General features: G+C 40.0%; 1 protein-coding gene across 1 annotated transcript in view; it reads right to left on the bottom strand.

The window, feature by feature from the left end:
- LOC126418922 (cellular tumor antigen p53-like) overlaps positions 1–25,814 on the bottom strand; it is an 84,931-nt gene that overhangs the window by 29,195 nt on the left and 29,922 nt on the right. The window contains exons 5-6 of the mRNA XM_050085944.1: positions 12,490–12,712; positions 2,409–2,598 (exon numbers count right to left, since the gene is read on the bottom strand). Of these exons, the coding sequence (XP_049941901.1) occupies positions 2,409–2,598; positions 12,490–12,712 (413 nt within the window). The remainder of the gene's footprint in view (positions 1–2,408; positions 2,599–12,489; positions 12,713–25,814) is intronic.

Below are 25,814 nucleotides of genomic sequence, written 5' to 3'. Positions count from 1 at the left end.
GTAGGTTCAGTAGTCGGCAGATTACCTCTGTGGAAGAGGTGGGAAGGATAATGGTAGGACATTGCTCATTGCATGGCAAAATGAGAGGTAGTTACAACACTGGTACAAAATGTGAGTCAGTTGTTCCAGTCCTGTGTCATACTGCGTCATGAGCGGAGTGCTCCTTTTTGGCTCTGAGCACTACGGGACTTAACATCTGCAGTCATCAGTCCCCTAGAACTTAGAACCACTTAAAACTGACTAACCCAAGGACATCACACACATCCATGCCCAAGGCAGGATTCGAACCTGTGACCGTAGCGGTTGTGCAGTTCCAGACTGGAGCGCCTAGAACCGCTCCTTTTTGGTTGGACGTGGAAATGTGGGAGGTGGTAGGTGACTAGAGAGGCAAGGCATGGGAAATTTGTTTCTGTAGAGGGTTAGGAGGGTAACTTCGGCCTGTGAAGGGCATGGTAAGACTCTTAGTATACATGGAGAGGGACTGCTTGTCACTACGGATGTGACGGCCATGGGTGGCTAGGCTGTATGGAAGAGACTTCTTGGTATTGAATGAGTGGGAGCTGTCAAAGTACAGGTATTGCTGCTCACTGATAGGTTTGATAAGGATGAAGGCTACTGATATAGGCAATTTTGAGGTGGAGGTCAACATTGAGGAAGGTGGCTTGCTTGGTAGAGGAGGGTCAGATGAAGCAAATGGGGGACAGGGGTGGAGGTGCTCAGTTTATGGAGAAGCGTGGATTGGGTGTCCTCATCTTTGGTCCAGATCACAAAGATGCTACCAATGAATATGAGCCAGATGGAGATGGCTCATGAATAAGCTGGCCTAGGATGATGCCACGTGGATGCCCATTGCTGTACCATGGATTTGTTTGTAGGTGATGCCTTCAAAGATGAAGTAATTGTGGGTGAGGATATAGTTGGTCATGGTGACCACAAAGGAGGACTGCCACATGTCCTGTCTACATTATGGCATAATTTAAAAATATTTATTTTCTGATTACAAATGTAAAAATATTCTCATACATAGTACGTTTGGAAAATGCATCTGTGAATTTCTACAAAACTTCAGCAAAGTAGCTTTTCTGTGTGAAATATTAAGTATGTTAGTAAATACAGTGTCCATGTCTGTCTGTTGTCTTTCATCAAATGATTGGCTTTAACCATTTGCTCATTGTCTTCTATGATAGCATCATAGATAATCAGAGAGAGCTTACTAGTTGCAAACTCTGATTAGCTCACCATATAAACAGACCCACTAACTAGCTGTATTCCAGTAAAATGACTGACCCCTCCATTTGCTACAGTTGGGCTCTGCTTACTCATTGCCTCCTACAGCAGTATTTGAGCTAACTGGAGGGAGTGCTTTGCTCAGAACTCCAAATCACTCAATGGTTAACTGGATCAGCTGGCCATCACTATTTCACATTTTAAGAGTCAGTAATTTGCTACATGAAAGATATTCTAAAGTCCTCAAAAACAGAAATTTTGTTCTGGCACTTTACATTTTGATCCTTACCAATGATCTTCAACTTGAGTCTTATGCAGTACACAGCTATGAATCTTAGATGGACATTGTAAAGTAATACATGGGTTTGTGATTTTTTTTTTTGGTTCCTGTTCAGATCAGGCCATCATGCCACTTGTCATTAAGAAGAGAAGGAAAATCCCACACTACCATTATACAGCTTAATGAGTGGCTTCACTTCTAGTAATGGTTACAATGAGGCTGTAATGTAACTCTCAGTCTCAAATAGTACTGTAAAACATGATACACAAAACTAGTATACAACATAATATATATTATATATTTGTAATCTATAGCTCCAACCTTTGCAGTGTCTTTTAGTTTTGCTGACTCACTTATTAATGTTGATTCATTTTTAAGAGATTTTTCGTTCATTTAAAACTTCTATCTAAAAACTGGCTAAACTGGAAGTCAACTAATAATACACATTTTTGCAGTGCATTGTTCATGTCACTTAAATCTTATAATTTTCCTCAAAAGATGACAATTTTATGAAACACTGTATTTACTGTGGCAATAAACATGATTAAAAGATAAGTTTACATGAGAAAATGTTACTCATTTTAGTAAATGAACAAATTATTAAATTAAATGAACAAATAAATATTTGTAATTTTACCTGTAAGAAGAAGTGTCAACAAAGTATTGAGAATATAATTACGTTAGTCAAAAAATGTCCAATTTTAGAAATGGCTTGGTCGCAAACTGCAACCAAGACATTTCCAGCAAATCTGAATGGTCGATTGCCTTAAGGTGATTGCATACAGTGGTCATGTTTGGATAGGATCCTTTTCAGCTTTGTCCACATTGATCTCACCAAGGTATCACATATATTTTCTTTAATATTTATTCAATTATAAAATGATCGAATTAAAGTATTTACCTTGACAACCATGCCTGTTCCTGGCTCAGTCTTCAAAATTTTTTTTTGAGGTTCCTTTGTTTCTGTTTTCAAAGCCCTCTTTGTACTTTGTACTTTTTCTCCATTTGTTTTCCCCTCTTCTTTATCTTTATCACGTTTTGGACAGCTACAGACACGCACATTCATGAACTGTCGCCCCAGGACTTCTCCCCTGTAAAGGAGGTTGAGTTAAAAAGAGCTATAAATTAATAGATATTCCATACGAGCTCCCGAAAAAAATGTAACTTCCTCTCTCTCTCTCTCTCTCTCTCTCTCTCTCTCTCTCTCTCTCTGTCTCACACACACACACACACACACACACACACACACACACACACACACACACAATTCTTAAGCTAACACTTTGGATACATAGCACATGAAACAACTAAAATGCTGTATAAAATATAAATAGGCCAATGAAATATAGTGCTAACTGTTGAATTTGCAAGGATTTTAGTGTGATCAAATTATCTGTTGTGTTTCCAAATGCACCACACCACATGCTGGTAACAAGTAGTTCCATTTGTATCACTAGAAGGAACTGTCTGCTATATAAATTGTTTTGCCTCATTGCATTTACGTCTTTGTCTTTGAATTTGACCAAAACATAGCTTACAAGAAATCGAAATGAAGATCTCGTGGATTAGCACTTTCTTCCACTGTCTTACGTTTGTGACTGGCAGGTAACTAGATGAACCAGACATTTAGAAATACACTAAAAAAAGTCCTGCCCTAAATGTTCAGGATGAGTTCAGGCAACAGGTAAACTTTCAGAACATGTTCTGCACTCGGCTTGTCATCAGCTAAAGCCAACAAGAACCTGGGGAAATTTACAGCTTCTTTCATCAAAAAATAAGCCACACACAATAAAAAGGAACACAATACGCAATGCATCTTAATAGAATGTCCACACCACAGTAAAAAATATACAAATAAAAGATACTTGCAACAGGGGACAGTGTCTTTTTTGAAGCTGGTCTGAAGCCCTTTTGATACACACCAGTAACAATGAGAAAGCATACCAGGGCTAGCATAATGCTCTCATTACTCAAAGTTTGTTCTTGTACTCTTCACGGCTGTCTGACTAACAGTGAGGTAACAGCTGTCGAGGAGATGATGTACTGTGCCACAGGATGTTCTCTACAAACTTCCTTAATGGTTATAACAACTTCTTTGTTCCTGTAGAGAGCAATGTACCCTGAGACCCAGCAGATGCGATAACCTTGTCCTGCTTTTGTAACAATGAACTGGAGAAATAAATGGTGTTGAACTCTATCGAACATAGCTGTTGGAATTCAGCGCTGCTAACGGAACATTATTAGAGTTCTTCCTGATTATACTTAGAAATGTAGCAAGCAGATACTGTCAGTCTCCTTAATTCGCCAATTACGTATTCTAAACAAAGTAATACAAGGGACATTCAATAATTAAAGAGACAAATATTGATGTAGGAATGAAACAGTTTGTAGAGTTTTGTACTTTCATGACTTTAGACTGGCATCACTGTGATGAACTGAGAACAGCTGATGGATAAAAGTTGCTTTGTTTATAACCTCAACATAGCATTTAATGGAGGTATGTCCAATTGATGTTTCCACATCAGTTCGCAAGCATTCAGTGATACTGTTTTTGCTTTTTGAAAGTGAAAAATCAGCTAAAATCTATTCTCAGACAATTTTATAGTACAGCAAAAGTTGTTTGAAGTGCAGAAATTTTAATAAGTGGGTAGAAAAGTTAAAAAATGGCCAAACCTCAGTGACTGATGAGCACAGGACTGTCCTTTTTGCTATTTACTGGTATACTCTACTTTCTTCTCAAAGTCAGAGAAATGAGTTGCCACAATGGATAACGTTGTGAAGAAATGTATTCCCAGAAATGCTGACACAAGACGGAATTTAAAAACGGAACATGTGAATGCTGCATTTTATGTACAAGGAAAAACAAGCTGAGTGCCTTAGGATCACTGATGATGATGATGATATGATGATGATGGTAGCAATGACTACTCAACAACCAGAAAAGCAGCTGGACTTTGGAAACTTCTCAACAATGACAAAGTGTTTCTTTTTTGGCTTAGTTTTTAAACAAGGTCCTACCAAACTGAGGCCTTAACCACCCGTAACACGGAGATGTTCATAGCTTGAAAGTTTTTAAGAATGTATTTGATTCAAAGTCAGTGATACAAGTGACGAGAAGTTCTCTTGGTCTCAATCGTCACTGAGAACTGAGGTCACGAGAATGGAAATGAAGAGATGACTGGCCCAAAACGTTTTTGTTTTGTTGACTCCCTTAAAACTGTTGCAAAGGAATGGGCATGGGCATGGGCATGGGCATGGGCTGAAGGAGAGGATGGCTCAAAGAGCACACATTAATGACATTATGAGGGGTAGATTATGTCAACAATTCCAGCAGACAGGAAAGGTAGCCAGGCGCTACAGTACGGGACGTCCACAGTGTACACCACCACAAGAAGACGGATATATCACCATCAGTGCCTGCAGACGGCCACGAAGTACTGCAGGTAGCCTTGCTCGGGACTTTACCACAGCCACTGGAACAGTTGTCGCCAGACACACAGTCTACAGACAACTGAACAGACATAGTTTATTCGCCCGGAGACCTGCAAGGTGCATTCCACTGACCCCTGGTCACAGGAGAGCCTGTAAAGCCTGGTGTCAAGAACACAGTACGTGGTCATTGGAACAGTGGTCCCAGGTTATGTTCACGGACGAGTCTTAGACTAAGGGTTGTACTGTGTACAGCACATAGAGGCTCTGAAGTGCATTGAGAGAATCGGAGCATATGAAAGGTCCGTGTTGATGGATGTACTGGGGAAAAGCTAAAGCCATTGACGATATTCCATGAGTAAAGATGATCGAGACATCGTTGAAGATGAGACAAGTCCATAGAGAACTGCAAAAGATCGCAAAGTCGTTGATGAAAAGAGAGCTGGAGATGCCTGGCAGAAGAAAGGCCATAATAGGGTTAATGACTATAGCAAAGAGCATGACACTTAGGATGGAGCCTTGAGGCACCCCGTTCTCCTGGATGAAGATGACCGACAAGCCCGAATCCACAAGTACATCGAAAAATCGGTCTTTTACAAATTCCTGAAGGACATCAGGCAGGTGGCTTCGGAAGCCCCATATGTATACAATATGGAGGATACCTATCCCCCAACAGTTATTGTTGTCAAAAAACATGGCCATAATCTGGTATTTCTGAAGAAAACCATTCATGGAGTGAGTTGGCAAAGTGACGAGATGGTCAACTTGTGACGAAGCAATCTAGGATATTTTTACTTCCCCTCTTGTTTTGCCATCTGCATCCTCAAATTCGTTTTTTCACTTTTAACTAATTAACAGTAACATACGTGAGTATAATCTGCATTTTCGTAAAAGAGAAAGGCTGGCCCTCAGTTTTAAAGAATATAACACCAGATCTAATTTTGTGCTTTATGTATGGAATTGAGTCTATAATTTATTTTTACTATTATTAGTTAGTATGTTTCATTATAGGGTGAAATCAGTAATTGTTTCATAACTTAAATTCAGTTGTTGACATAACAACAAATATAAATTCTGTACCAAGTATAAACATTAGGAGGAACAACTAACAGTATTCTTTAAGTATTTATTTTGCTATATTCGAAAACATGTTAGCAAAGCCAGCCCTTAATTATTTCCAATTCCATTGCAAAAAACTCCCCCACGATTTCCAGCACCTCTGATGGTGTGCTCCTTCCAAATGGTGGCCCCTTAGAGGAGGGGGACCCCTCACCTGCCTTAGGTGACTGTTTAGACTCAGGTGACACCTCCCAAAGTCCTGACAAGAGGGACCAATTGGCAATTTGGGAAGATCACAGCTCATGCAATCACACATCCCTGGGCCTGGCTTGTACCTAGGGGCACATGCAAAACCTAACTGTCAACCTAGGGCTGGGAATTACGCATTGCCCAGTCACATATCAAGCTTCAAACGTGTGGTTCAGCCTTCAGGAGCACACATGGAAGAAGAAGAACCAAAGAGGAACCTCAAACACTGAAGCAGAGGAAAGATAGGAGATAGAGAATGAAGAAAGAAAGAATGAAAAAAACAGATGTAGGACTATTCTGATGTCAGGCTACTAAAACTTCAGAAAAATTCCCAAAAACGTCCCAGACATGTTCCCCAAGGGAGGGGAAAAAGAATAGGAGGAGGATAGGTGTGCAGCACAGAAAGGGAAATGATTCTGCAATGGATGGGGCCATATGGTAGCCAAGCACGAATTCACCAGAGTGGTGAGCCCCCTGAGGGGTCAATGATGATATAACCCTCTGCCCATATAGTTTCACCACTGTAACGTAACACATCACGTTGGTGAAGTGAGTACATTCACTCCCACTAGTTATATTTGTTGCTGATAATAGAAAAAGTTTACACAGTCTGAATAAAATAAACAAAAATAATTTTCATGCAGACTTTGCTTTCTAGTTTACAGTTCAGAGTTATTATGCAACAACATAACTTGGTACTTCACATTAGGAGTGCTCCAAGTGGTGTATGCAGTTCCTGTTTCCCATAAGTATTACTTTTGCAGGGCATACAGTATTAAAAAAAAGCACCTGTGTGCTTACAGAAACTGGCAACACAGAGATGTAAAAATTGATTATATTAGTTTATGTTGTCCAAAGTGAAATCTTATTGGGAGAAATTATAAAATACTGCTACACAAACTATTTGCTAACTAAAGTTGGCACTGAGCTTAAACACAATTATTATTATTATTATTGGTGTTTTGCCCTTAACGAGTGCAGTTAGACTAAAGTACATGGCCAATTCATTTTGCTGCCTTCCTTGCTGCCCAAACTTCCCTCATTCGCTTGCTGTGTTTCTGTTTCTGGTCCTCTGTCCATGCTTCTTGTCGGCTTTGTGTCTTCGGCTTCATCTTGGTTGCCCATATTTCTTTCATCTTCTGGCTATGATCTTGTTTGTGTTAATTGGTCCACTTAACGCCTGTTCGATGGTCACAGTGTATCTCATGTAGTTTACTTTCCTTAGTGATGTTTCTGAATTTTGTTCAGTCATTTATTGTGTCCGGTGTGATGTTGAGTTGGTTCAGGTTGTTTTTTACCTCTGCCACCCATTTGTTGTTTCTAGTGGTTACCCAGTGAAAGATCCATTTGGTCAGTCTGTGAGATGGCATTCTGTATAGGTGTAAATAGAATTGTAGTCTGTGTTTTCTAATCTTTTCTGTGATATTCTCCGTATGTTTGTATAGTTCCTCTGTAGGTTTCTTGATCGATATTCCATTGTTGTTAGTTGCACCAAATATTTTCCTAAGTATTTTCCGTTCTACTTTTTCTAGTTGTCTGATATGTGTATGTCCAAGGATTAGTGTGGTCTCTGCTGCATACAGTGCAATGGAATGGTAAAGATTGGTATAATGTCTACTGCCATACACTGCAAAGTGCCTTGCAGCAAGTGTGTGTGTGTGTGTGTGTGGGGGGGGGGGGGGGGGGCGGCGCACATGTATGTCGGTGTGCATGGACAATGATTTACATATAGTTGAGGTATAGTGCTCAACACATTATTTGCAAGTAAGAATACAGAATCTCAATGCGTTGACACTCGACGGCATTAATGGTAACATCCAGTTCAATATGGAGGTACAAAAAGGCAACACAGTGCCCTTCCTCGAAGTCCTTATCCAGCGCTAACAAAATGGATGCCTTGGCCACGGCATCTAAAGAGAAACTGACCAAAAGTGATCTGTACTTGCATGTCATCAATCACCACCACCCAGCACAGAAGTGCACTGTGCTACTAACATTGGTGCATGATGCATGAATGAAGTCAGACGCTGATAACCTGCCCCATTAGCTGAACCACCTAAGCAAGGTCTTCATTACCGAGCGAGGTGGCGCAGTGGTTAGCACACTGGACTCGCATACGGGAGGACGACGGTTCAATCCAGTCTCCGGCCATCCTGATTTAGGTTTTCCGTGATTTCCCTGAATCGCTTCAGGCAAATGCTGGGATGGTTCCTTTGAAAGGGCACGGCTGATTTCCTTCCCCATCCTTCTCTCACCCGAGCTTGCGCTCCGTCTCTAATGACCTCGTTGTCGACGGGACGTTAAACACTAATCTCCTCCTCCTCCAAGGTCTTCATTCTTGCCATTCTGCAGCTCCGTATCGTGCAAGGTAAGCAGCCTGCTTGAAAGACACAGAATGAAATCAATCTTCAGGCTTCTGACAAAAATCTTAAAATTATTGAGACTAGTTAAAGATGCAGCATGTCTGAACTCCTGGGGTCTACAATACACCTTGTGAGTGTGGCCAGGCTTACACTGGACAAACACTAAGCACTGTGGAACAATGCAGGAAGAAACACGAGAGGTTTTATTGCCTACGCTACCCCGAGAAATCAGTTTTAGCTGAGCATGTTTTAGAAAACAGTCACTGGATAAAATCTGATGAAACATCCATTGTGCTTTGCACTAACAGCTTCTGTGACTGTGTAATTAAAGACTGCATTGAAATAAAAATCACCAATGACACCCTAAATAGAGACGGTGGCCTGCAGCTCAGCACGGCTTGGGTTTCAGCAACTGCGTGGCTGAAGCGGGCACAATAAACACAGAGTCAACGTATGCCCACACGTGGCTATGCTGCAAGCACCAGTCATAGCCAGCAGCAAATGTAATAAGGGGTGTACCAGCAGCCCACTGGCACTCATATCATTTGACAGCAGCCAAGGAGTGCTTGGCTGATAGCTCGTGCAATTTTAATCACTTGATGCAGCTGGAAACTTCAAAAATTTTTATTCACACTGTCCTTGTATCACTTTCAGTTGAAATATGAGCAAAGACATAAAAGGTATCTCTTCTATACACAGGGTTAATCAACCTGGAGTGAGAACTGGAATGCTGACATAAGATGGGGCAAGAATATGGCTGTGGAGAACGAGTAAAGGAAGGAAGGCACACGATGAAGCAGGGCACACGGTGAATGAAAATTACTCATGGAGTAATGTAATGCTCAACCACAGGGTTAACAATTTGAGAATAAAAACTCAAACAATAATGTCCACATGTGGGAAAGCATGACGGACAGATCAACACAATATGTAACAGACAAATGAAATATATTACAGACTGAGTACCAAAATGTGAGAGCAGTGAGAGGTGGAAAAACTTATTGCAAGATGAGAGAAAGAATGATGCCAGGGAACTAAGGTTTGCAGAAGAATGTAGGTATTTGAAAACAATGAGAATGAGTCAATATGCAAATAACAAATTAAAATGAAATTCCATAATGAAATTTTCTTTTTTTTTAATACTGTCTTTTACAGAAGGCATGACTGCTAAGTACTTATTGAAATATATGTGCAATGTGGCTGAAAATGACAAATTTCATAGTACAATCCAGTCTGAAGCTTCCAGAATTTTGAAACATTCCTCAATATGAAACAGTATAAGGAACAGGAAAAGGTATATGCTTATGAGGGCAGAAGTATATGATAATTTTTTGTACTTTATTTTTAAGTATTGGCATGAAGGAGATCAAAGTGTTTCAGATGTGGTGCTATAGGAGGATGTTGAAAATTAGTGGATGGATACAATGGGAAAACAGAAGGCTCTCTGCAAGACTGACAAGGACACAAAAGTGTGGAAAACAATGACAAGAGGAAACAGGATGATAAAACGCGTGTAAAGATATAATGCAATAATGATAGAACATGTATAAAGATATAAAGGAATGGCTTCCATGGTACTTGAAGACGCTACAGATGTTATAAACTGTAGGGGAACACAAGAGATTGAAATATATTCAATAAATAATTGAATAGTACTATTCTGAGATGAAGAGGCTGGAAAAGGACAGAATTTGTGGTCAGCCACAACAAACCTGTCAGAAGACTGATGAAAATGTAATAGAAAAGGGTTTGGGGGTAATATTTAGAATCTATCTCTGGAACTACTGCCCAACTATTCTGTCTCCTTGTAAATTTAAAACTGCCAAACATTTCATAACTGATCATCCTATTTCTATTTTTCAGATATTCTTCGCTCACAGAATCAAAAGAAAGAGATTTTAACTTTGTCAGTTTCCACCAAATGAAATTTGTTTCTTTTCTTGATTACCTCCCTTTGTCTTGATCCTTCACCAAAAGTTCCATTAAATGCTAGAGTACTGCTCATCCCTTGTTCCTTTTTTCGTGTTGTTCTTTCATCTCCTAAAGGAAACCTTCTAAAAGCATCTGGACAAACTAAATTCTGGAAAGTTGTTTTTGTTTGTTTATTTATTAAATGTGGCTCAGAGGCTAACTAGATAAGACAAGAGAAGAGTATCAAGCAAGCAAGAAAGAAAGAAAGAAAGAAAGAAAGAAAGAAGCAAAAAGAGTGGTGGCAGAGGAGAGAAAAAAGTGGATGGAACAGTGGACCTGAATGATGGAGGAGGATAGTAAAGGTTCAAAAAAGGTGTTATATGAGGTGATTAAAAGAGGAAATACGATACGATAGATTATGCCCGAATGGTGAACAAAAGTGGCCAAGATGTAGAGAACAAGGAGGAACCCAAGAATATGTGGAAGGAGTATTTTGAAGAACTCCTGAACCTGAATGGAGACCTGGATGAGGAGGAACAAGCTGAGAAGAAAAAAGAGGAGGGACAGCAAATAGAAAAAGACCTTACACGGGGAAAGGTGGAATAGGCACTGAGCAAGATGAAGGGAGGGAAGTCACCAGGTCTGGATGAGCTAAGTGTAGAGATGGTGAGAGCGGTGGGAGAGATGGGGATACAATGGCTATATCGACTAATAAAAAATTGTGTGGAGACAGAAGATGATCCCAGAAGATTGGAAGAGGGGAATAATTGTCCCGATCTTTCAGAAGGGAAACAGAAAAGAATGCAAGAACTATCGGGGGATAACACTGATGAGTCATTGTGCAAAGACATTTGAAAAAATTTTGGAAGCATGAATTCAGGCAAAATTAGAAGGAAGGATGAGAGAAGACAAACATGGCTTCAGGACAGGAAGGTCCACGGTGGATATAATTTTTGCTGTAAGACAACTGCAGAAACAGCATTATGAATATGGAATAGGTCCACTCATGACCTTCTTGGACATTGAAAAAGCGGATGATAGTGTATGCAGAAGCAAAGTGCAGAAAGCCCTGGAGAACAGAGGAGTAGCAAAACAGATTATTTGGAGGATAAGGGAAATGTACCACGGAAGTGTGAGCTGTGTGAAAGTGGAAGGAGAGAGATCAGCTTGGAATGGCTTGAGAAAGGGAAGTGCACTTTCACCATTACTATTCATTGCAGTGAAGGATGTTATAATAAGTACAGTAGCACAAGTAACTGGTGAAGGAAAGATGAAAGCTATGGTGTTTGTAGATGATCTGATGATTTGGGGGAATAAGGAGGATGAAGTACAAGAGCAGTTGGACGTATGGGAATGAACAGTACAAGAATATGCAATGAAATTTAGTAAAGTAAGAGTGATTATCACAACAAGACCACAGGAGAGAGGAAGAATTGTTAGGGAACGATTGAGGAGAGTGGAGAGCCTGCTACAGGAAGATGGAAAAAAACAACAACAGAGAAATAAATGAGTGGGGGAGAAAAGCAGAAGCATTTTGGAAGAGTGTCAGAAGCCTGATATGGAGCAAGGATGCATCCCCAATCAGTAAAAAGGTTGTATACCGGACATACTATGTCCTGATCCTGACATGATGACAGCAACCTTCATGCTTACAGTCTGTGTGCTCCTTCCCCTACTGTCTCTCTGGCTTCCTGCTCTTGAATTAACTTAACTTTTTTTTCCCCCTCACAGCACTCTTATTTGGAAAATGCACGCATGTGTACTCTCTCTCTCTCTCTCTCTCTCTCTCTCTCTCTCTCTCTCTCTCTCTCTCTCTCTCACACACACACACACACACACACAGAATGAACTTCTGTTCTAAAGATATAGTTCATTAAATTATAATTTACAGAAAGGAAACTAGAAAAAATATATGTAACACAGGTAAAAAACATTCACCAATTACATCTCTAATAATAAACAGCTACTCACATGTCATTCTCCAGAGTAAAGATTATTCCCATTGGTCGCCTGCCAATGCCATTCTGACAACTGTTGAGACAAGTAAATTGATAGGAAACAGTGAAATAATCCATTCCAGATTGAAGACTTTCTACTGGAACAACAACACTTAACCGGCCACTGTTCACATCTGAGCAGTATAGAGCAGAATTTGTTGAAGTACAGCGTAGGACATGTTGTACCAATTCCACATCTGCAAAACACAAATGAATATTATCAACAAAGATTGAACTAAACTCAAAATAGCCCACCGGGCTAGACGTGCTGCTTACCAAGAGGGGAGGCGTGCCGGTCCCCAGCATGAATCCGCCCAGCGGATTAGTGTCGAGGTCCAGTGTGCCGGCCAGCCTGTGGATGGTTTTTAAGGCAGTTTTCCATCTGTTTCGGCGAATGCAGGCTGGTTCCCCTTATTCCGCCTCAGTTACACTATGTCGGCGATTGCTGCGCAAACACTGTCTCCACGTACACGTACACCATAATTACTCCACCACGCAAACATTTTGGGTTACACTCGTCTGGTATGAGACGTTCCCGGTGGAGGGGGGTGGGGGCGGTGGCAGGGAGAGGGAGATGGGAGTCCACTGGGTGCCAAACCGCACAATAACCCTTCAGTGTGGGGCAGTGGTGGGGTGGATGGACTGCTGTGTCCTGTTGTGGGGTTGTGAAGCACTGAGGGCTGCAGCAGGATGATGCCTCTCTGTCGTTTCTAGGTTCCCGGTTCAATACACAGTGCACACACAAACTAAAAATAACATTCTTTGCAAATAACAGCTACAAAAGTGATGAATAAGAAAAAAATTACCTGTCAACTTCAAGTAATAAATATGACCAATCAAGTTCAAATAAAAGTTAAAGCTTTGGAAAAAAAAACCTAAAGTTCAAGTATTCACAAAGTTAAAGCCAACAAGCTATGTATAAAGGGCCACAACAATGCATTTAGTCAATTGTGAATAATATACAACAGAAATAAAAATACAGCGTCAAGTTTGCTGAACAACAAAATTACTTGATTCTCTGACTGGAATTACAGACGTGAAAGGATATGGAAACAGTTACGTCTTACAAGTGACAGAGGAAAGGTGAAAATTTTTAGAACTTAACTAAGAAAGACACACAAAGTGCGATGATCAAAAATTGAAGTTGGTATGATAAAAGTTGAAAAAATGAAATTAAAATATAAATGAAAGAGACTCCCTACCATCCTCAGTACCTTAAGCCAGGCAGCTTCCTCTATATTATTTGTGTCCCATTCTAGTAAACTACCTCTTAATTTTGTCACTTCCACTCTGTGTGATAGCCCATTTCATTGCATTGTTTTTAATTCTCTTTTATTTTTAATCTGCCTCATGTGGTGTCTGCTAACTGTACACAAAGCAAATGAGATTGGTCATATTACTATGGAACTATTCTTCACAGTATATTGGCAGACAGCTGTTTTTGGCATTTAATTGTGTACACTATAACATGTTTAGTAAAAACCATGAAACTTGGTGGAAATGGGTGAGCAACTACCTAAAGACAGTTTCTTAAATTGTCAAAAAATGTTGAGTGCAAGGTCTGCCACAAACAAAATGAGACTGATGCTACAAAAATTTGTGTACTTAGTACAAATGTTCACTTAGTTTAATCCCTTTCAAAATAGGGTCCATTTGAGTCTGTAAACATTTTTTGCTGTATATTTAAAGTCACATGATCTAGTAATGTTATTTAGTATCAAATCTACCAAACTGAGCATTTTAGTTGCTGCCTAGAATGTCTTCATACACCAAAAATTACACAAGTTATAACAGTGTTAATAACCATCATCCACGACAATTTCCTTAACAAATTAATTGTGTGACAATCTGATTTGCTACAAACTGTAGCAAATGAAACATACATGTTTACAATAAAACCCCTCAGTGCCATGCTTCAGTATACTAAATAGTTTTAATGCTAAATGTGATAAACAATTTTGCATTTAAACAAATTAAACTAGAATAAGTAAATCTCCAGAATAACACATATTATGAAGTCAGTACTGTAGGGGTGCTGAGTGGAGACATCTCTATGTTGTCAGGATGGTGTTGTGGACCTATTGAGCATCTTTTGGTGCTAATAAAACATGTTTAGCAAATTAACATTTATTCATTTAGAGTTACAGTTCTGTGCCTTCTTGTCAGCCTCAGCTGATGCCTTGTGCCAGTGTCACGGTCGAATTCCACTGACTCCTGTTGCTGGCTTGGCTGGCTGGCCACCAAGGCTACTACACCAGCAATTCGCCCAAATTACTGTGGACTGCTATCTGGGAGTTTAAAGGCAAATGCATAACATGAGTAAGTGCTCCACGCTGTGTTAGAGTACCCTCGATCCCATCCCAGAAGATGACTATGACCTTGACAACCCATCTGGATACACCGCACTGTCGGAAGTTGGTAGTCCACTGATCCTGACCCCACTGTAAAGGTAAGTTCTTGCACTCTGAAGTGCCTGCACCAATCATCAGAAACAGAGGCACCAGATGTCCCTCTCCCAGCAGTGATGTATATGAAGATGACAGTGTGACAAGCATGGTGAGATGTACTGCTGTTGGAAGATCCTCGGTCTCTCCATTGTGATGTGGTAGGCGGTGACCAGTGTGAAGTCCCATGAGAGGCAGGTCATGGTTACTTGGATGCTGACGACTCAGGAATAGCAAGCAGCATGTGCACTAGAAGTGTTGGAACATTTAATACATGGTTGTCACTATACCACAGTAATCACTGAATCGAGTGTTTCGGTATGAACATCATCGATCCTAATGACCATCTCAATTCAGAGCTGGAGAACTGTGGTATTTATGGAGACAGGCAAGATGTAATGACAAGAGGCCCTGTTGGACCGAATGTGGCCCGCTTCCTTAGTAGTGGTCAATGATTCCAGTTCTGCTGTGTCTGCTTAACAATTTGTTAAGACTCTTAACTGCATTGTCAAGTCAACAAAAGCTGTCGTTACGCCTGAAGTAGTGCTTGTTGCATCTCTCTCTCTCTCTCTGACTGTGCAACTTGTGCCTGGCCGTTGGTGTCAATATATGTGCGCTCATGTATGTACACAATTAACTTACAGTGATGATTGTTTCTTGCTGCTGCATAGCCTGCCTGGTGTCGCCCGTGACTGTGCTAGTGTGAACTTAAGAAAAATTATAATTTCATGCCCTTTTTTACTCTGTGGTGTAACATAACAGTGTAGGCACATCCATTACCTGCTTCCTGTCTTAGTGATACAACAATTTTCAGTGTTTATGATGGTAATATTAAAATTGTTTAAACTGTCATTAAAAAGGCTTTTGCCATGTGAATACAATGAGTATACTGTAAATTCTGAAGGCAACATGTGAAAGTCCACCAGAAGAGATTCAGAATAAAAGGACTACGTAATTTATAAACACATTTTCTAAAGTTGTAAATAGTGAACAATATGTATTTTATTAATAACGAAAGAACCAATAGACTTAGAATATTGTTTGAAGGCAGGGAAGGGGAGCAAGAAAGAGGGTTGTGTTTTAAAGTTATACAAAATTTGAAAGATGGTCATGAAAGTGATTTTAGTTGTAATGAACATGATGGTAACATCAGCGACACTATATGAGCAAGATGCACCAGTGCCACACGTACTCAGTTTCAGCTCGGTAGTCACATGGCATTATTAATAGCAGCTTAGCCTCAACGCTGCAAAAGATAGATTCTGGCAATGTGTTCGCTGTATAAAGTGTGAAAAACCTTTGAACCGTGCTCAATGCATTGAACTTGTTGTATTTCATCATTTGCGAGTGATGGCTGTTTGTGGCTGTGAGAACTTTTAACTTTCGATGGACATTAAGACTCTGAACTGAGCTGAAATACGAATTTTTGCAGAGTGTTACAATGTGCTACAGTGATCTAAAGACCATCAAACTATTTTCTCACAAACTATTAGTGTTAATGAGAAACTAAGTAGATATCAGGCAGTTTTATTGCTGCAATTCAATAATCATAATACCAGATACTGAATATTAGTTCCTCATTTTCTTAAAATTAAGGCTCTTGTGGACTTTGAGTTCAGCACCCCTGTATGATAACTTCATGTGGGAGTTTGCTGTGTCTAGATGGACATACCGCTAGCTTCAGTGCACGCATTTATGAACTTTGCTGATGCACTGTTCACGTCAAAACCAGTGTTGTTTTACCTCTTCTACTGTGTGGTCATCATTTGCATATGATTTCAATTCTTCTTAATAAAATTAATTTTGTGCAATTTTCAATCATTAATGGTTGTCAGTTTCATTTATTTAAGTTAACTATTGAACCTAAAAAACAAAACCAGGAAAGACTCTCAAATTAAATTTTACAAAACTGTAGCAGTTCCCAAACTGCTCTATGGAAGTGAGAGCTTGGTGATTACCAAGAAGCAAGAAAGCCGGATTAAGGCACAAGAAATGAAATTCCTTAGAGATGTTAAAGGTTACACAAGAGAAGACAGGCTAAGAAATCAAGATATTAGAGACGAACTGCAAATCTTTAGCCTCAATCATAAAATTCTAGATTACAGAAGAAAGTGCAACAAACACCTACAAAGAATGGAGAGTGAGAGACTTCCCTTAAAGGCAAGAAATTATAAGTGCCATGGGAGAAGAGACAGAGGAAGACCCCAACAGAGATGGGTACTGTAACAGGCAATTCCTGCCTAATACCTGAAGAGAAGATGAACTAAGTGATTTTACTAATTTTATTTGTAAATGCTGCAATGTTTCATAGCTTTCAAGTATTGTGAAGATATTCAGTAAAAATTCAATGATTCTACATTCAAGTTGCCCAAAAGGATTGCAGCCACCTTTTAGCCATGTTCTGGAGTCAGATTTTTTACTAGATAACATATTTAGCCAACTCTCTTGATCACAACTTTTGAAACTATTTTATTAGTTGAAAGAGCCAGGGGACCTTACATATGGGGCTTGTTATTGGTCTGATTATTCCAATGAGTAATCCAAAATCTAAAAACTGAAGTTAACCCATGAATGGACAGGCTGGGTCTCCCAGACCTAGGCAGATGTGAAACCACGTCCAGATGTCATGGGGTTGGATGGTCATCCCCCATTACAGATGTTAAACATCATAGGTTGGGTAGAATGTAAAACGGGACAGGCAGTGAACTGTGGTGGGACTAACAACAAACTTCAATGCTGGGCAGAGCACAAGTGTGTTGAACAGAAACTGCACCAAACACCCCAAACAATGAGCCTCTGCAGCCAACAACCTATGCATGTGGCAACATTAACACCAATGATATTGACAATTACGACTGAAATTAGCACATGACCTTCAGCACTGAACATTGGCGCAGTGGCAGAGTGTTGCATGATTTGATGAAGCCCAATACCTCCTTTATTATGCTGACAGGAGGGTGCAAATATGTAGTCTTCCAGGGAACAGCTCATTGACACTTATATTGTGGGATGTAGACAAGCTGGCTCCATTATGCTCTGGGGAACAGTCATGGAGCAACCACAGGTCCAGTGGAGCTCATGCAAGGCACCATGATAGCAAGGAGTACTGTACACTGGTTGCAGACCACGTACACCCCTTCATGACTATCATGTTTACCGATAGCAGTGGCATTTTTCAACAAGATAATACGCCATGTCACTAGGCCAGGAGTGTGATGGAGTGGTTTGAGGGACACAGTGGCGAGTTCCAGTTGATGTGCTGGCCCCCCCAACTCACCAGGTCTGAACCCGATCGGACACATCTGGGATGTGACTGAACGTGGTGTCACAGCTTATTGCCCCCCTTTGCGAAATTTATGGGGATTAGGTACCTTGTGTGTGCAGATGCAGTGCCAACTCCTTGCAGCAACCTACCAAGAGCTCACTACTTCCATGCCATGACATGTCACTGCTGTTATCTGTGCCAAAGATGGACATACCAGCTATTAAGGAGATGGTCATCATGTTCTGGTTGATCAGTGTACATCCTTCAAAACCTGGAAAGTATGGATCAAAATATTTATCACGGATGATGCAAAAATATACTATGTACAGAATTTGGAAGTACACATGGGACTACAACCTGCAGGTATCTTCCAAGTGACTAACACAGCTGATGATAACGTGCTCAGACTCGAAGAGCCAGTGAAGGGTACAGGAAGGAATATTACCCTTTACGATTGGTTCACAAGCTGCACTCTTGCTAGAAAACTTTTCACAGATTGTAACGTTACACTTGTTTGAACACTGTACAAAAATAAAAGAGAAATTCCTTTGGAATTCTTGCCTCACCAGAAAAGAGAAATACATCTATCTATATTTGGATTTAGCAACAATTTTGCATTGGTGTAATATGTGCTAAAGAAAAATAAATGTGTACTTTTGCTATCATCAATGTATACCAACAATAAAAATGATGAAGGAACAGATAATTTGAAGAAGCTACGGATTATTACGCCCTATAAATCAACAAGTGGACAGGATGAAGTTGATGAGATGTATTCATAATATAATGTTGGAAGACAAACAAGACGGCAGCAATTGTGAATGTTTCATGTCATTATGAACATTGCTGATATAAAAGCACTTTTAGTATACAAAGCAAACACAGGATTGGATATTTCAAGAAGACTGCTTCTCAAACAACTAGGTTAGGAACTGATAAAACCACATGTGGCACAGGGCAGCATGGTTGTCTGGGATTACTACTGAGAAGTAAGCTTTTCCAGAAGGCAAATGAGTTGACTGTTATGAATGTAAAGTCAATCAAACAAAATATTTTTGTAAAAGATGTGGAAGGTGGCTGTGACTGTCCCATTCATTCTATAATGTTATGTGAAGATTGTGAAGGACATACAAATCAAATCAGTAACATGTATATCGCAACGAATGAAAATCATTTTTTATTAGATTGTACTATGTACTAAATGTGCAATATTGTGTGTGACAATCCTGAAGTCATAACATTAAGGATGTGAACTCTCAATTTTTTAAACATTCAAGAATGTTTTTAAATTACTGCTTATTTTGGTTTTCAGATTTTTGGAGGAATACAATCCTTTTTAAGAACAGTATGGAAAATTTAAATACTAATAAGCATTAAAAGAAGTATTTTTGACACTGCTGCTGAAAATTTATATTTTACTTATTCTGGAACATAAATGAAACACGTCAGTCAGACCCGTCTCCACCCATCTGTTCTAGGGTTTTAAAGTGGTAAGTTTGCATAAGGGCTCTGAGCTAATTAATGATGAAGTAGCAAAACTATTCCACAAGAAGATTGGAGATGAGCGAAGAGAGCAGTGAAGTACAGCATTTGCTAACATAATAATATTAAACATGACTGTGGTTGTGGTATCTCTGAGGAGCTGATGGCAATTGTGTTTTGCTTTCAAAAAATTATCTTAAGGCAGGAAAGGTATTGGCACACTCTGACTGAAAAGCTCTCAGCCACCTACAGTAATGTAAGGTGCTGAACAGGTGCCTAATGCTGTGTGTGGTATTTCTGCAGCAATTTGACTACACAATCCAGTATAGGGGAGTAAGAATAGTGTCAAGGATGTTTTAACTAGACCACCGATGGAGGAAGTAGACAAATATCAGAAGAAAGCTCCTGAAAAGTTACATCTACTTTATATAAAGGGAGTACATGAAGAAAAGGAAATATGTGTGATATGTACTAATTGCAGAATGGAGAGCCTATGTTGAAACTTGTAAAGATTAAATTCCTAAAAAGTATAGCAAGAGGTGTGAGAAGTTGCCTTTTTTTACAAAATTCTTAATGGGATTATTTTAAGAGGCAGATTAAGCAAACAGAGCACTGGAGTCTTTCGGGATGACCAGGTGGAAGTTCTAGGATTATATTCATCTGAGTAATGCTCACCAAGAAGTGCATACACATACTCAATGAATATGTACATATTTGTTAAGAAGAGTGCACAGACAGCTGGCTGCATATGAGAAATATGACAGGGTGGAACACCGTATGGTATCCCGCCCATGAGAGATGCACGGTATTATTCCTTGTAAAGTAGTGTTACTGGCTGTGGATATTTTTAGGGTCCTTCAAGCCTCTAGACGTGGAATGAAATATATATTTGGTATTGTGGCTGTGTGTTTGAAACTTATACAGCTATAACTGATACAGAGGGCAACAAGCGAAACTGTACTTTCCAAACTGGACAAATATCTTACAGAGGTGATAAACTAGATAGATGGTATTGTCAGATAACAGGTCAAAGTCATAGTGTACCAGACCAAGACACCTTTATTTTACTACTCAATACACTCCCATATTTTGAACACTACAATTTCATGAACTTATGGCCATTACTTTATTAGTCAGTATCTAATATTATAATGAAGTGTAAACCTGATTACATTTGAAAAAGATATTATATTTATTTTAAAATTGTCTCCCAGCTGGAAACCATCACAAACTTATTTTCAAAACCATATCTGATTTTTTTATTTTGAAAGTAAATGGTGTAATACATTGGGTATTCATACTTGAGTTCAAAACTTGTTACTGACTTATCTTTATGTAATTGTATTACAAAAGTTCTTGTAGAATATAAACACACTCGCTTATGTTGTTATATGGCACAGCTGCTTTACAGGTGGCCCCAGCCTCTGATGGGGTACAATAAACTGGAATAGAAGGTTCTGAATGGGTGGATTGTACAGTCTTGGATCTTGATCTGCCTCAGGGTTCAGAGTGGAAGTGGCGTAGGGGTGGGAAGTATATTGGGTGGTATGTCCCTCATTTCAAGGTAGGATGAGAGATAATCAAAGCCTCGGCAAAAGATATGCTTAAGTTGTTCCTGTTTAAGGTGATGCTGGGTGACGAGGGGGTGCTCCTTGGGGGTTGTGGGAGGATTGAGGGTGTGTGAGGAGTGGCACAGGAAATCTGTTTGTGGGATAGATTTGGGGGGTACTGCCTGTCTGTGAAGGGCTTTGGGCAGCCTTCAGCATACTGGGCAAGAGAATTTTCATCACTGCAGATACATACTCTACAGGTGGCTACTCTGTATGCGAGGGATTTTTTGGTGTGGAAGAGGTGGGAGCTATTTAAATGCACTTACTGTTGGCGGTTAGTGGGCCTAATGTGGACAGAGGTATGGATGGAGCCATCAGCGAGGTGGAGGTCAACTTCCAGGAAAGTGACACGTTGGATAGAGGAGGACCATGTGAAGCAGATGGGAGAAAAGGTGCTGCATTTATGAAGAAATGTCCATAGGTTGTTTTAGTTCTACATCCAGATCATGAAGATATCATCAAAGAGTGTCAAACATTCTAGAGGTTGGGCGTTTTGGGAGGCAAGGAAAGTTTCCTCTAAATAGCCCCTAAACATGTTGGCATAGGAGGGTACCATGTGGGTGCGCAGGGCTATTCTGCAGACTTGTTTGTAAGCTTTCCCTTCAAAGGAAAAGTAATTGTGGGTCAGGATATAGTTGGTAAGGTGTATAAGGAATAAGGTGGTGTGTTTGGATTCTGAAGGATGTTTGGAGAGGAAGTATTCAATAGCAGCAAGGCCATGGGCATGAGGGATACGGGTGTACAGGGAGGTACCATCAACAATAATGGGTAGGTACTCAGGAGATAAAGGAGAGTCAGTGAAGGAAATGGTTACTATCATCAAAGGCCTGGCAAAGCTGTTCCAGTCCGGGGCGATACTGGATGACAAGGGGGAGTCGTCCTTTGTAGCTGATTCTTGGAGTGGCACAACCATGGGCACCCACAAGGCACCCTCTTATGCCAACCTGTTTATGGCCCATCTAAAGGAAACCTCCCTAGCCTCCCAGAACTCCCAACCACTAGTCTGGTTCAGGTTCATTGAGAATATCTTTTTAACTGCTGTGAAGATATTGTTGATTTATTAATCGGAAGCCAAGTACTAGCCATGTAACTTTTTGCTACACTGCCATTAAGATTTGTAACATGCTTCAAAAATTACCTGAAGCAAAGTACAAAATTATTGATTTTAACTGAATTTATAGAACTATTTGTTGCACATTCTTACACAGTTCATTTAAAAACACGTGGAAAGATTGTATGCCACATTACTGCATAAAACACATTCAACTGTGTTTGCCATCCAGCCAAGACATACAAGCAGCTAGGCAGGAATGATGACAGTTCATTGCACATAAAGTGGGTTGAGTAAGGGCACTTATTCAAAGACATTACAACAGCATTAGGAGTAAAGCCACTGGTTTCTCCCCTGATGAGGTGATGATCTGAGATAAGCATGCATTTCTATTGACAGAAATTACTGAGTGTCTGCCCAATACTACTATGTCAACAGCCAAAAGAGAGGATGCTGTAAATAAAGCACCACATAGAGAAGGAGGCAGCTGAGCGAAAAAAAACAGGGATGATATCCAACTGTTAACATGAAGTCAGAAATGTGGTGTTCATCTGGGTGAAAAAAAAATCGTGTGATGTGAATTACAGTTATTTATGTAGAAGTAAGACATCTCGTGTGCACATGTTTTGTTATGTTTGTAATTATGCTGTCTGAAGGATGTCCTAGGTTAGGTTAGTTTTAGCTGTAGTTGCAAGATTAATTGCTTGCTCATGCATTTCAGAAGAAACTTACTTTATGTATAATTTTTTGGTATGTAGCCTTTTTTCTAATGTGTGTGCTCGTGTGTGTGTGTAGCTTGTAGTTTAAGTTTGTTTTGTTTTCTTTTCATTTATTGTGACATGCACAGGTGCACAGTCATGGATATATGAATACCATATTTATTTACGGTGTAGGCATGCACACTGTGTGAGGAGGTTGTAGTTGACATGAGTATTTTCTATTGGAAGGTGTGGAATTATTTTGTTAGTTGGATTTGGGATAGTTCCTTTTGTCTATTTGTAATTTATTCAGTTTCCAGGTAATTTTTTTTGCATAGTGTGCAGACGCAACTGGAAAGCCAACTTCAAGTACGATTATGCAGTAGTTGTTAGTAAGTTTTGTTGTGTTTTTGAACACTGGAAAACCCACAATGGAAGAACTACAATATGAATTATGGAGGCAGAGTGGCAGCTCTCCACACACACACACACACACACACACACACACACACACACACACAGAGAGAGAGAGAGAGAGAGAGAGAGAGAGAGAGAGAGAGAGAGAGAGAGAGAGAGGTCTGGTGAGTAGCAAAGTATCCTAAATCATATTTCTGTTGTGTTGATTTATTGTGATAGATGAATGGGGAAAAATTTTCTTAGGTTGTGTATTTTTGGAGTCACATGGCATTTAGACAACAGCACAATTTCTCATACACAGTTTAAGCATGGAGAAAAAATTGCCCTACAGTTTTTTGTCAACAAGGTGAGTGTTTCAGCATGAGTGTTTGTCATGTCTTATGCCATATTACGCATTTTGAGTATGCTATGTAAATAAAATTAGAAATTTTGATGGCAATATTCTGAAGTTACAGTAACAGTTATACATCATTTTTGTTCTAACTGTAACTCTATTTCTTTTACAATCACATGTAAAACTTCCTAAATTCAATTTGTTAGACTCATTGTCACTGGTATCCTTTTATGACAGAATGTTTTGTTTTTCTAGTTGAGAAATTTATTCAGAATAATTTTCAATACCTGGCAAATAGTTGGCTTGTGTCTATCATAATTACATCATTCATGAGCACAGTAAGCATATGCTCATCATTCTTTTGGTTGTCATTTGTGTCCCACTCATGTTACATTTCCATTGGAGAGGGCAATTAAGCTTTAGCTACGGGAACATATACTCACTGTTGCTCAAGTTCAGTAAATACTGTCATACTTGCACATACACTGAGGTGACAAAAGTTATGGGATACCTCTTAGTACTGTGTCAGACCTCCTTTGCCTGACATAGTGCAGCAACTTGACATGGCATTCACTCAGCAAGTCCATGGAAGCCCCTGCAGAAATATTGAGCCATGTTGCCTCTATACCCATCCATAATTGTGAAAGCGTTGTCAGTGCAGGATTTTGTGCACGTACTGCCCTCTCAATTAAGTGCCATAAATATTTGATGGGATTCATGTCGGGCAATCCGGTTGGCCAAATCAATCACTCAAACTGTCCAGAATGTTCTTCAAATCAGTGACATTGTATACTGTCACCCACAAAAAATTGCATTGTTGTTTGGGAACATGAATCCATGGATTACTGCAAGTAGTCTCCAAGTAGCGGAACACAACCATTTCCAGTCAATGATCGGTTCAGTTGGACCAGAGGACCCAGACCATTCCATTCCATTCACAATATTATGAAGTCACCACCAGCTTGCACAGTGTTTTGTTGACAACTTGGGTCCATGGCTTCATGGGGTCTATGCCACACTCAAACCATAGAATCAGCTCTTGCCAACTGGAATTGGGACTCATCTGTCATCTACAGCCCGACTGATACAGCCAAAAGCCCAGGAAGGTATTGCAGGGTGATGTTGTGATGTGCTGTTAGCAAAGTCACTCACTCATGTTTGTCATCTGCTGCCTTAGTCCATTAATGCCAAATTTCGTCACTCTGTCCCATTGAATACGTTCGTCATACATCCCACATTGATTTCCACAGTGTTACCACAGACAACTCTACAAAACACCACTGCCCTCAGTTGTTAAGTGAATGCCAAGAAGAAGAGAAAAGAAAAAAACAACCACCACAACAGTTCATAGTTCATTTATTATTACTGCAATCTAAACCAATTTTAGTTGATGCAGGATTTTCTAATTTCTCTGCAGAAGTAAGATGGCTAGATACTTGACAGCTCTGGAGGGAGCACAAATTGTAGTACGCTATGAAGCCTGTAATTCAGTGTTGCTGTGCAGAAATGGTAGTGTGTAGTGAAGGGAAGAAATGAAATGAATCATGAAAGCATCAGCAACTGGAACACCAAGTATCCAATATGGTTTCAGTGTAGGGCTCACATGTATGTGCCCATCCATTGGGTCTTCAGTCCGATGGAAATATGGAATTGAAACTTCCTGGCAGATTAAAACTGTGTGCCCGACCGAGACTCGAACTCGGGACCTTTGCCTTTCGCGGGCAAGTGCTCTACCAACTGAGCTACCGAAGCACGACTCACGCCCGGTACTCACAGCTTTACTTCTGCCAGTACCTCGTCTCCCACCTTCCAAACTTTACAGAAGCTCTCCTGCGAACCTTGCAGAACTAGCACTCCTGAAAGAAAGGATATTGCGGAGACATGGCTTAGCCACAGCCTGGGGGATGTTTCCAGAATGAGATTTTCACTCTGCAGCGGAGTGTGCGCTGATATGAAACTTCCTGGCAGATTAAAACTGTGTACTGGCAGAAGTAAAGC

Source organism: Schistocerca serialis, chromosome 9 (assembly GCF_023864345.2).
Source record: "Schistocerca serialis cubense isolate TAMUIC-IGC-003099 chromosome 9, iqSchSeri2.2, whole genome shotgun sequence".
NCBI lineage: Eukaryota > Metazoa > Arthropoda > Insecta > Orthoptera > Acrididae > Schistocerca > Schistocerca serialis.
The sequence above is the reverse complement of the archived record's forward strand: the minus strand, read 5'-3'. Positions and strand labels throughout refer to the sequence as shown.